Here is a 12809-nt window from a genome sequence, read left to right as displayed (position 1 = left end):
CTGAATTTCAAGGGAAATTTTATAAGAATATTAATCTTCTAAATCTTAGTACTTCTAAAATTCTTCATTTGTAATCATCATTAGCAAATGAACTTTTAAATAAGCATTGCATTGTTTTAGCCACAAAATTTTCTCACTGTTAATTTTTAACTTCTTGTTTTGACATGTTGCTTTTAACTGTAATTAAAAATTATTGGCATCTGTGTTTATTTCTTAGCTTATGTACCATATCTTCATAGAAAAATTAATTAGTATGTGGAGTATAATACCATTCAATTTGCATTAATGGGAAATTTTCTGACCTTAAATATAAATTATGATAGAAAATACATTTAAGATTGATCTATCTTATTACCTCTTAATTATGTATTCATAACAAAGAATTTTCTTTTATCTCTATATGTCTTTGCTTGGCTGTGTACATGTGGTTAAGTAGATTAAAGAATTTAGAGGGGGAAAAGTCACAAAATTTCAAAAAATTTGCAAACTTAGGTAGAAAAATATTATGTGGAATATAGCTGTTTTACCAAAACAGAATGAAATATCCCCCATTTTTCTAAAGTACCAGATTATAATTTTCCAATATTAAGTTGGTTTTCTGTTCACTGCTGTTTTATTCTTTCTCTAGTGTACAGACTCAGAAGGCTTAGCACACTAGCACACAGCAGGTAAATGTCAGCCCCTCTGTAACATCTCTCTCGCTGCATAGAAAGAGGTATTTCTTTTCATAGTTGAGGCATGTAACTTTTAGAACATTTCAGTTCATTTTAAATCTAAAAATACCTCAAACCACCCCCATTAGTCAATGCCATCTTGTTTCTACCTTGGGGTAAGCCCTTTGAGGGTTCTTTGTCTCTTACTATTCTTGGCAGTGGAGCACTAGTAAACTGAACAGTGTAGGTCCCGTCATGTGATTCACCGTTCCCTGCAGTTCCCATTGAACCACACACTGCCAAGCTTACATTTTTCAGTAGTGTTGGTTTTTCCTTTTCTATCTTACTTATAATAGCATATAAACCCCTCCCTTGCTAATAAGTATATTACTTATTAAGTTGGTTATTTATTTATATTCTTCACTAGCCTGTAAAATCTGTGAACAAAGAAATCTTTTTGTTAAAAAACAGTCTTATACCTTATTATCATTAGCATATTTCTTTTTTTGAAAAAATTCATTTATATTCCAGCCATTGCACCCTTTTTACAGTCATGCCCCTCCCACTCTTCCTCATCCTACTCATCTGCCCCCTTGCCTATGAGAATACCCTCCCACCACCACCAGGGCTCTCTTTTCCCTTGGGTCTCAAGTCTCTAAAGGATTAGGCACATCTTCTCCCACTGAGGCCAGACCAGGCAGTCCTCTGCTTTATATGTGCCAGGGGCCTCAGACCAACCCATGTGTGCTGCCTGGTCAGTCGCTTAGTCTCTAGAACTCCCTCTGGTCTGGGTTAGTTGAGACTGTTGGTCTTCCTATGAGGTCACCCTCCCCTCCAACTTCTTCAATCCTTCCCCTAATTCAACCACAAGGGTCCCAGACCTCAGTCCAATGGTTGAATGTAGATATCTGCATTTGTCTTAATCAGCTGCTAGTAGAGCCTTTCAGAGGACAGCCATGCTAGGCTCCTGTCTTCAGTCTCTTCTCCATTTTTGTCACTGCAGTTCTTTTAGACAAGAACAGTTCCAGATCAGAAATTTTGACTGTGGGTCGGTAACCCTGTCCTTCCCCTTAAGGCCCTGTGTACCTACTGGAGGTGGACTCTTAGAGTTCCCTCTTCCCATTGTTGGGCTTTTTGGTCACCCCCATTGAGTTCTGAGAATCTCTCACCTCCTGGATCTCTGGTACTTTCTAGAGGGTCCACCACTCTCCCACCCCAAGGCCACATATTTCCATTTATTCTCCTGGCCCTCTGGGTTTTTCTTCTGCCTCCCCTCCTCCCGCCATACTTGACTATGTTACCCTGTTCCTCTACCTCTCCCACCCAGATCCCTCACACCCTCTGTCTCTTGCGATTATTTTTCCCCCTTCTAAGTAGAATTGAAACATCCTTTCTTAGGCACTTCTGCTTGTTAAATTTCATAGGGTCTGTGGGTTGTATCCTAGGTACTCTGTGCTTTTTGGCTAATACCACTTATCAGTGGGTAGAAACCATACCTGTCATTTTGGGTCTGGGTTACCTCATTCAGGATGATAAATTTTAGATTCTTCTTGTATCTGTTGAGTCTTGTTTTATGTACAATTTTATGGTCAATTTTGGAGAAAGTTCCACGAGGTGCCGAGAACGTGTATTCTCTTGTTTGAGGGTGAAATGTTCAGTAGATATCTGTTAAATCCATTTGGTTCTGTGCTTCTGTTTAATTGTTGTTTCAATGACCTATCCATTGGTGAGAGTGGGGTGCTGAAGTCTTCCTCTTTTAATGTTGTGAGATTCGATGTGTGTTAGGAGATTTAGTAGACTTTTTTGGGGGGGGGTTGGGATTTTTTTGGATCTTTTTCTTTTTTGATAACTTTTAGTTAAAAGTCTATCTTATTGGATATTAGAATGGCAATTGCCACTTGTTTCTTGAGACCATTTGCTTGGGAATCTTTTTTCCAACCCTTTACTCTGAGGTAAACTGAGTAGTCACTGAATGATGTTTCTTGTATGCAGCAAAATGCTTGATACTGTTTACATAGCCTGTGTCGTCTTATTGGGGGAGTTGAGTCCATTGATGTTGAGAATTATTAAAGACAGATGATTGTTCATTCCTGTTATTTTTTGATATTGGAGGTGATATATGTGTGTGTGTGTGTGTGTGTGTGTGTGTGTGTGTGTGAGATTTTCTTGATTGGTTTTTTTTGTTTTTTGTTTTTTTTTTTTACTTAAAATGTTTAATTTCTTATGTTTTCGTGGGTTCAGTTACTCTCCTTGTGTTAGAGTTTTCCTTCCAGTATCTTTTGTAGGGCTGGATTACTACAAAGATACTGGTTAAGTTTTTTTTTTTTCTCCCCATGGAATATCTTGGTTTCTCCATTGATGGTGATTGAGAGTTTTGCTGGGCATAGTAGCCTTGGCTGGCATTTGTGTTCTCTTAGGGTCTATCCAGGGTCTTCTGGGTTTTAGAGTCTCTATTGAGAAGTCTGATATAGTTCTGATAGGTCTGCCGTTATGTCACTTAGCCCTTTTCCTTACAGCTTTTAATATTCTTTCTTTGCTTTTTACATTTAGTGTTTTGATTATTATGCGATGGGAGGATTTTCTTTTCTGATCCAATCTATTTGGTGTTTTGGCTTCTTATATATTTATGGCCATCTCTTCCTTTAGGTTAGGGAACTTTTCTTCTATGACTTTGTTGAAGCTGTTTCTGGACTTTTGAACTGGGAATCTTCACCCTCTTTTATTCCTATTATTCTTGGCTTGATCTTTTCATTGTGTCCTGAATTTTCTGAATATTTTGTGTTAGGAGCTTTTTATACTTTGTATTTTCTTTGACTGATATATCAATATCTTCTATAGTATTTTCTATGGCTGAGATTTTCTCTATATCTTACTCTGATGGTGATGCTTACATCTGTAACTCCTGATCTCTTTCTTAGGTTTTCCATTTCGAGGGTTGCCTCCATTTGTGTTTTCTTTATTGTTTATATACAGTTTTAGGTCTTGGGCCATTTTGTTCAATTCCTTCACCTGCTTTATTGAATTTTACTGTATTTCTTCTTTAAGGGCTTATAACTCTGATTGCTCATGTTTTACTTGTATTTCTTTAAAGGAGTTTATATATAGCCATCCTTTTTTTTTTTTTTTATCTTTATTAACTTGAGTATTTCTTACTTACATTTTGATTGTTATTCCCATTCCCAGTTTCCGGGCCAACATCCCCCTAACCCCTCCTCTTCCTCTTCAATATGGGCTTCCCCTCCCCATCTTCCCTCCATTACCACCTCCCCCCCAACAATCACATTCACTGGGGGTTCAGTCTTGGCAGGACCAAGGGCCTCCCCTTCCACTGGTGCTCTTACTAGGCTATTCATTGCTACCTATGAGGTTGGAGCCCAGGGTCAGTTCATGTATAGTCTTTGGGTAGTGGCTTAGTCCCTGGAAGCTCTGGTTGGTTGGCATTGTTGTTCATATAGGGTCTCGAGCCCCTTCAGACTCTTCCAGTCCTTTCTCTGATTCCTTCAATGGGGGTCCCATTCTCAGTTCAGTGGATTGCTGCTGGCATTCGCCTATGTATTTGCTGTATTCTGGCTGTGTCTCTAAGGAGAGGTCTACATCCAGTTCCTGTCAGCCTGCACTTCTTTGCTTCATCCATCTTATCTAGTTTGGTGGCTGTATATGTATGAGCCACATGTGGGGCAGGCTCTGAATGGGTGTTCCTTCTGCTTCTGTTCTAATCTTTGCCTCCCTATTCCCTGCCAAGGGTATTCTTGTTCCCCTTTTAAAGAAGGAGTGAAACATTCGCATTTTTGGTCATCCTTCTTGAGTTTCATGTGTTCTGTGCATCTAGGGTAATTCAAGCATTTGGGCTAATAACCACTTATCAGTGAGTGTACACCATATGTGTTTTTCTGTGATTGGGTTACCTCACTCAGGATGATATTTTCCAGTTCCGTCCATTTGCCTATGAATTTCATGAAGTCATTGTTTTTCATAGCTGAGTAATATCCCATTGTGTAGATGTACCACATTTTCTGTATCCATTCCTCTGTTGAAGGGCATCTGGGTTCTTTCCAGCTTCTGGCCATATTATAAATAAGACTGATATGAACATAGTGGAGCACGTGTCTTTGTTATATGTTGGGGCATCTTTTGGGTATTTGCCCAAGAGAAGTATAGCTGGGTCCTCAGGTAGTGCAATGTCAATTTTCTGAGGAACCTCCAGACTGATTTCCAGAATGGTTGTACCAGTCTGCAATCCCACCAACAATTAGAAGAATGTTCCTCTTTCTCCATATCCTCGCCAGCATTTGCTGTCACCTGAGTTTTTGATCTTAGCCATTCTGACTGGTGTGAGGTGGAATCTCAGGGTTCTTTTGATTTGCATTTACCTTATGACTAAAGATGTTGAACATTTCTTTAGGTGTTTCTCAGCCATTCGGCATTCCTCAGCTGTGAATTCTTTGTTTAGCTCTGAACCCCATTTTTTAATAGGGTTATTTGACTCCCTGCAGTCTAACTTCTTGAGTTCTTTGTATATTTTGGATATAAGCCCTCTATCTGTTGTAGGATTGGTAAAGATCTTTTCCCAATCTGTTGGTTGCCATGTTGTCCTAACAACAGTGTCCTTTGCCTTACAGAAGCTTTGCAGTTTTATAAGATCCCATTTGTCAATTCTTGATCTTAGAGCATAAGCCATTGGTGTTTTGTTCAGGAAATTTTCTCCAGTGCCCATGTGTTCAGTTGCTTCCCACTTTTTCTTCTATTAGTTTGAGTGTGTCTGGTTTGATGTGGAGGTCCTTGATCCACTTGGACTTAAGCTTTGTACAGGGTGATAAGCATGGGTTGCATCTGCATTCTTCTACATGTTGACCTCCAGTTGCACCAGCACCATTTGCTGAAAATGCTATCTCTTTTTCCATTGGATGGTTTTGGCTCCTTTCTCAAAAATCAAGTGTCCATAGGTATGTGGGTTCATTTCTGGGTCTTCAATTCTATTCCACTGGTCTATGTCTCTGTCTCTGTACCAGTTCCATGCAGTTTTTATCACTATTGCTCTGTAATACTGCTTGAGTTCAGGGATAGTGATTCCCCCAGAAATCCGTTTATTGTTGAGGATAGTTTTAGCTATCCTGGGTTTTTTGTTATTCCAGATGAATTTGCAAATTGTTCTGTCTAACTCTCTGAAGAATTGGATTGGTATTTTGATGGGGATTGCATTGAATCTGTAGATCGCTTTTGGTAAAATGGCCATTTTTACTATGTTAATCCTGCCAATCCATGAGCATGGGAGATCTTTCCATCTTCTGAGGTCTTCTTTCTTTTCTTCAGAGGCTTGAAGTTCTTATCACAGATCTTTTACTTGCTTGGTTAAAGTCACACCGATGTAGGACCATAGAAAGAGTCAACAGAACCAAAAGTTGGTTCTTTGAGAAAGTCAACAAAATAGATAAACCCTTTGCCAGACTAACGAGAGGACACAGAGAGTGTGTCCAAATTAACAAAATCAGAAATGAAAAGAGAAACATAACTACAGAATCAGAGGAAATTAAAAAGAAAGCAGATCCTACTACAAAAGCCTACATTCAACAAAACTTGAAAATCTGCAGGAAAGGGACAATTTCCTAGACAGATACCAGGTACCAAAGTTAAATCAGGAACAGATAAACCATTTAAATAACCCCATAACTCCTAAGGAAATAGAAGCAGTCATTAAAGGTCTCCCAACCAAAAAGAGCCCAGGTTCAGACGGGTTCAGTGCAGAATTCTATCAGACCTTCATAGAAGATGTCATACCAATACTATCCAAACTATTCCACAAAATTGAAACCAATGGAGCGCTACCGAATTCCTTCTATGAAGCCACAATTACTCCTATACCTAAACTACATAAAGACCCAACAAAGAAAGAGAACTTCAGACCAATTTCCCTTATGAATATCGATGCAAAAATACTCAATAAAATTCTGGCAAACCGAATCCAAGAGCACATCAAAACAATCATCCACCATGATCAAGTAGGCTTCATCCCAGGCATGCAGGGATGGTTTAATATACGGAAAACCATCAACGTGATCCATTATATAAACAAACTGAAAGAACAAAACCACATGATCATTTCATTAGATGCTGAGAAAGCATTTGACAAAATTCAACACCCCTTCATGATAAAAGTCCTGGAAAGAATAGGAATTCAAGGCCCATACCTAAACATAGTAAAAGCAATATACAGCAAACCAGTTGCTAACATTAAACAAAATGGAGAGAAACTTGAAGCAATCCCACTAAAATCAGGGACTAGACAAGGCTGCCCACTCTCTCCCTACTTATTCAATATAGTTCTTGAAGGTCTAGCCAGAGCAATCAGACAACAAAAGGAGGTCAAGGGGATACAGATCGGAAGGGAAGAAGTCAAAATATCACTATTTGCAGATGATATGATAGTGTATTTAAGCGATCCCAAAAGTTCCACCAGAGAACTACTAAAGCTGATAAACAACTTCAGCAAAGTGGCTGGGTATAAAATTAACTCAAATAAATCAGTAGCCTTCCTCTACACAAAAGGGAAACAAGCCGAGAAAGGAATTAGGGAAATGACACCCTTCATAATAGACCCAAATAATATATCTACCCTCTCAAAGGCCTCTTCCATCTTCATGAGATGGTATTTTAGGTCAGAATCTTGCTTTTTAGGTGTGTAGGGTATCCAGGGCTTGCTGTGGTGTCAGAACTGAGTTCTGATGGTGGTAAATTACACTGTGTTCTGTAACTTATGTTCTTGAACTTGCCTTCTGGTTCTCTGGTGTTGTTAACTGGCCTGGGTGCTTTTCACTGGAGCCAGCTTCTCTGGAGGAAGATAGAGTTCTGTGACCTGGGTTAGAGCTCGTCTCCTGGGAGGCAGTCAGTGTTGTCTCTTGTTGGGGGGGCCTCCTCTATCTCTGGTTAGTGCAGACCTCCTGTGTTTCTGGCTAGGGCAAGCCTGGGAGACAAGCAGGCTTTGGGCTCCATGGGCAGGATCTACCCAAGTTGTAGATGGAAGTGCAGACTGGAAGGACCTTGCCCCTGGTTAAGGTAGGCCTCCTGTGTTGCTGGTTACTTCAGACCTCCTGGGAGTCAGGGAAGTCTGTAGGGTGTGGGAGAGTATTGGGTCACTGATCTGGCCTGGGTGGGGAAGGAGACTGGAAAGAAGGTGGAGCTTGGCAGGGCAGGTAGGTCCCTTGTCAGCTGGGCTCTGTGGGTGTTCCTTTTGGCTTAGGAATTTGGGCAGGAGTGAGTCTCAGCTCTGTGCTTGATGTCTGTGGACCTTCTCAAAGGAGACAGGCTCTAGGGTATGAGAGGATGTTGGGCTGCTGATCTGGCACATGTCAGGAAGCTGACATGAACATTTTTTAAGTGTACTGCATGGAATTTTTAAATCAATTGGTTTAGTTCTATGTATCACTTGCTCAATTATATGTTTCATGTAATTCATATTTTTTATGATGATTATCATTTAATAACTACTTGGTTTTGTCCATTAATACTGACCACAGTTTGACTGATTAGAACGATCTCTGTTTCTTTGTCCAAGGCTGTCTCCAGTGTGTAAATTAGACCTAGAAAGTTCTTTAGAGTTGTTGTAGTATTGGTTGAATGAATGAGCTTTTGACTTCTTGGCCTCCAGCTCAAGCATTAAGTACTCGCTGTATGGTAACCATTGTGCTATGTACTAATGGGTTTAAAAGTTATAAGTTTTTGTGTCATTTCTTTTTTCTCTTAAAGTGCTAATTATTAATTCAGGCATAATGATATACTGTGGCAATGACTTTCAAATTGTTTGAACAGTAAAGCTTGGCTCCTATAAAATAAGACTGAAGCAGTTTGCTCATTCTTAGCTTAATTTGCTTTAATTGCCACATTGTTAATTCACTTTACTTTTTGTTCATACACAGTTGGTAGCCCTTTGCCAAAATGGCCTTAGAATATTAGCTTCTTTGATAAATCTGTTTCTCATTTTTCTTCAACGTATAAACAAAGGTCAAATATTTTTGTAAGATAGTAAATGTAATTCAGTGACATGATGTTTTGTTCTCCATCTCTTTCTTTATGACCTAACATTTATTTGCCAAAGGTGTCGTTGAAGTAGCAAGGTATTTGTTTAAGCAGACTGTAGAGGTTCCATTACCTCCCTTCTTCAATCTCTAAGATGATAGCCTTTGAAGTGTGAACCGTGTTCCAAGAACTCCATATGTTAAAAGAAAATCCCTTTTAGTTAGCTCACTTTACAAATCACGACGAAATTTCTGAACAAAAATTCAGGGAAAACATTCTTTTAATGAAATAAACTCATGTTTTCAAACTCATTTGAAGTAAGACACTTAAGACTTGTGAAAAGCATATTAAAAAGTAACAAGCAAAAAGATGTGCTTTTGTACACTCTTACTTTCTGTTTTGAAATGTTTAATTTAGAACAGAAGTGTGTACTTGGTGGTTGCTTTTTAAATAACTGACTGTTGTGGAGAGTTTATTTTACAACCATCAATAAATTGTTTGTATCTCCCTGAGTAAAATGTATTATAACTGTGAAACTATCACCTAAATTTGCTACAGTGTTAGATGGTAAGTCTGTGTTAAGGCGAAAAGCCCACATTTATTTCTATCTCAAATAAGTTTATTATTAATTTTATGTCATTACTGATGAACTTTGATCAAATATGAGTGAGGTTCTGAATTTAACCAAACTTTTCATTTGATTTTTGGGTGTAGTGCTGGAAGGGAATTTAAGCAACAGAGGAGGCAGACCAGTGTATTTTACTGCCCTTTTATGTCTGTAAGCACGGTTTTCTGATTTCTGGAAAGTGGTGAAGTTTTGTATTATTAGTTCTTAGAGCATGTAGTTATCGTTTGTCTTTCCTTTTAGGATGAAGTGGCACATACTCTGACTGAGAGCAGAGTTCTAAAGAACACCAGACATCCATTTCTAACAGTGAGTACTTAGAGGACTCCTATAATGACATTCTAAATTTAGTGGGATTGTAGTATAGAATGAAATTATGACTGTTTTAAGTAACGTTTACTTTTATGTATGATATTTTTATGACAGACTGTAAGTTCAGTTTCTTCTTTATGTTATGCATTTCTAATCCCTTTATTACCTGTGTACAACTTTTTAGAAACCTTTCTCTTTCCTCCCATATATCTCCCTGACGTTAAAAATGTCCATAGAGCAAGAAAGTCACTTCTGGAATTTTATGGAATTCCTAATAAGATGGTAGACACTTAAAGTTTATTTTATTGTTCAGCTAGTAGTGCAGTACAGACATCATGGTTCATGACTATAAGACCAGTATTGAGGAATCTGAAAGGCGGCCCTCTACATGTTTGAGGCCATCCTGGACTCTCTAGTGAATCCTAGAGTTTCCTGGATTACAGTGTAAGAAATATCTCAAAAGAAAAAAGTGAAGATTTTATATTTCTTTTGTTTGGTGGCTTCAGATAAACATTAAAATGACTACACAGCTTCAGTTTTCAAAAGTCAAAATTTTAAATGAACAGACTTCAAAAAAACAAGACGTTTCATGGTGGAACTACAGAAATGTAAATTATGTGTAATACAGAATAAGTCCTTCTATCTTTTCTTCATTAGAAAAAATATAATTGAGGCCATTAATGTATGCAGAAAGTTTTTAGGCAGGGTATTTTATATCCAGCCTGGGTATTTGTGTACTAGATAGTAATTAAAAAGTTAATTTATGTTCCTTGTTTGTACCAAGCATGCTAAGATTAAAAAGAACAACTACAGTTTAAAACTGAAATCCTTTATTAATATTCTAAGACTGTCTAGATATATTTAGAGTTATCAGCTGCTGCCTCATCTTTGTTAAAGTGTTTCATGTCTATTCTCTAGGGTAATAAGAACATTTTAGTCTCACCAGGACCTACCTTATTGAGTTTTGCTATGTTTTAGCCTTAGTATATACAAAGTAACACTGAAAGTATTTTGAACATAGTAAGTAAGAACAACTATGTCCCTGTGGAACTTTTACTAGTGTTCCCTGTATAGATTACAAAAATGAACAGTAGCACACTGAGTACTGACTCCTGTCTCCCAGGGCATAGTACATTGTGAGTGTTCATCACCATGACCAAATTTACTTTTGTTTACCATAGTCTTAGAAAGAAAGCACTACTATGAAGTGAATATACTCATAAGGAACAGTATCATTTCATCAATTATGATAACTATTTTTAAATTTTTATTTTTGGTACCATTATACTTTTAAGAAAATAGGATTTTAATTAACATTGTTTTCTTTTTCATTTCAAGTCCTTGAAATATTCCTTCCAGACAAAAGACCGTTTGTGTTTTGTGATGGAATATGTTAATGGGGGAGAGGTGAGTCAAGAAGTCAATCTAGCATTCGCATGGAGTATTTCATTAAAAGCATTACCTACAGTATGACTTGTGGTGCTTCTCAGCTCCACAGGGGTTTGCATAGTTCTTCCTATTGACTAGACAAAAGATGGGTATTTCTAATAGAGTGTTTTGATCATATATTAGCATGATCATTTATTTTACTTTACTTTTGAAAGATAAACATGTTTTACCACATATGATTTTTATAGGGGATATATTCCCCTTTACTTACTGATTTTCTTTTCAGATTTATTTTATGTGTGCATGTTTTGCCTCCATGTGCGCCTATGCAGCAACTGTGTGTTTGGTGCCCGGAAAGGTCAGAAAACAGCATGAAATCTTGTGGAACTAGACTTGCAGGTGACCTTGTGCCAGCATGTGGGCGCTGAGCATTGAACCTGGGTTCTCTGTAAAACATTGACACATGTCTCTAGCCCCCACATTATGATTTCTGAAATTATGGTTATTGTGGAAATATATATGGACTGTTAGATTATATTTTAGATAACTTTTCAAACAAGCCTATTGTGAAACATAATAGTTTTTAAAAACCTATTTTGAACACGGCCAACTCTATTCTGTAGATACATTGTACTTGAAGTTTTTGCTCTTGTATATATTAACTAGTAGTGAATGAGATGATAATGAAGAAATTTAAGAGTTCTTACAGTTTCGAATAGAAATTAAATCATTTCACCAGTACCTTTTCTTTTTCTTCTTCCTATTTTGAAGAAAATTAATGTGAAATAGAAGTATAATTTATAAAAATAGTAACAGGAAATAGATAACTTTCTGAAATAAATGTACCAAATAGAAGGTTGTATCTCATAAACTTTTAAATATTCTTATTTTCCAATCTAAATAAATAACAGATGTAGAATATTTTTAAAAGATTATCTGATATTTAGAAATTATGTTCCCTGAAATTTCTTTCACTCACTTGGTAATTTTGAATGTAGAGATAGTACAGACTTTTCTAGTATTAAAGCATTACCTTTGCTGTGAAGGAGTATGTAGTTTCTATTGTGAGCATGTTATGATTAAAATGTGTGATACTCAAATACAAATAAGTGAATCTCAAAGTCTATCTTTAATGAAGACAAGTTTTCATTAAAGATAGACTTTGAGATTTCGTTAGTGGACTAAAGTGGCAGTTCAAATAGAGATGATAGTGTGCCACCAGTGGATGAGCACCAAACAAAGAAAATTTGAGCATTAGAATAATAATAATAACCTAGACACAGAAAATGCAGAGCCTCAGTAACACATCCATGGATATGAAGATGACAGATGGCTTAGAGCTGTGGGACTTGCATCTTAAGAGCTAGTTTGTTGATATGGGTAAAAAACACTATTGGAAACACACATGATTTATTCTTGATTATGTGAAATTTGTTGGATATATTCAAGATATGAAAAAGTCTTTTAGAGCAAGACTATGTGTTAATTTTTATAAAGTTTTTTTCTATCATTTTGAAGCCCTGTGTTGAATTAGAATAATAAAGGCAAACATATTTGGGACATATTCACCTGAAGGTCATAATTTTACTCATAGAGATGGAAATAAAATTAATGGAACTTCCATGGTGGTACCCGTTAGAATTCAAATACATGTATTGGGATCTGTTCTCAGCTTGATAAGATGTAGAATCTCTGTAGACATGGGCCTCTGGGCATGGCTGCAAAAGATACTTAAGGGAACTGAGGTGGTGATTCACACCTCTCTAGGCAGCACTGTTCCCTGTCTGGGATTCTGAACTGTATGAAGAGGAAAATGTGAG

General features: G+C 37.3%; 1 protein-coding gene across 5 annotated transcripts in view; it reads left to right on the top strand.

Annotated features, from left to right (window-relative positions):
- Positions 1–12809, top strand: part of Akt3 (AKT serine/threonine kinase 3) — a 281481-nt gene that overhangs the window by 180422 nt on the left and 88250 nt on the right. For all 5 annotated transcript variants that reach the window (XM_032915105.1, XM_032915106.1, XM_032915102.1 and 2 more), the window contains 2 exons: positions 9532–9597; positions 10939–11007. In XM_032915105.1, coding sequence (XP_032770996.1) covers positions 9532–9597; positions 10939–11007 — 135 coding nt within the window. The remainder of the gene's footprint in view (positions 1–9531; positions 9598–10938; positions 11008–12809) is intronic.

Source organism: Rattus rattus, chromosome 10, assembly GCF_011064425.1.
Source record: "Rattus rattus isolate New Zealand chromosome 10, Rrattus_CSIRO_v1, whole genome shotgun sequence".
Classification (NCBI taxonomy): domain Eukaryota; kingdom Metazoa; phylum Chordata; class Mammalia; order Rodentia; family Muridae; genus Rattus; species Rattus rattus.
The sequence above is the reverse complement of the archived record's forward strand: the minus strand, read 5'-3'. Positions and strand labels throughout refer to the sequence as shown.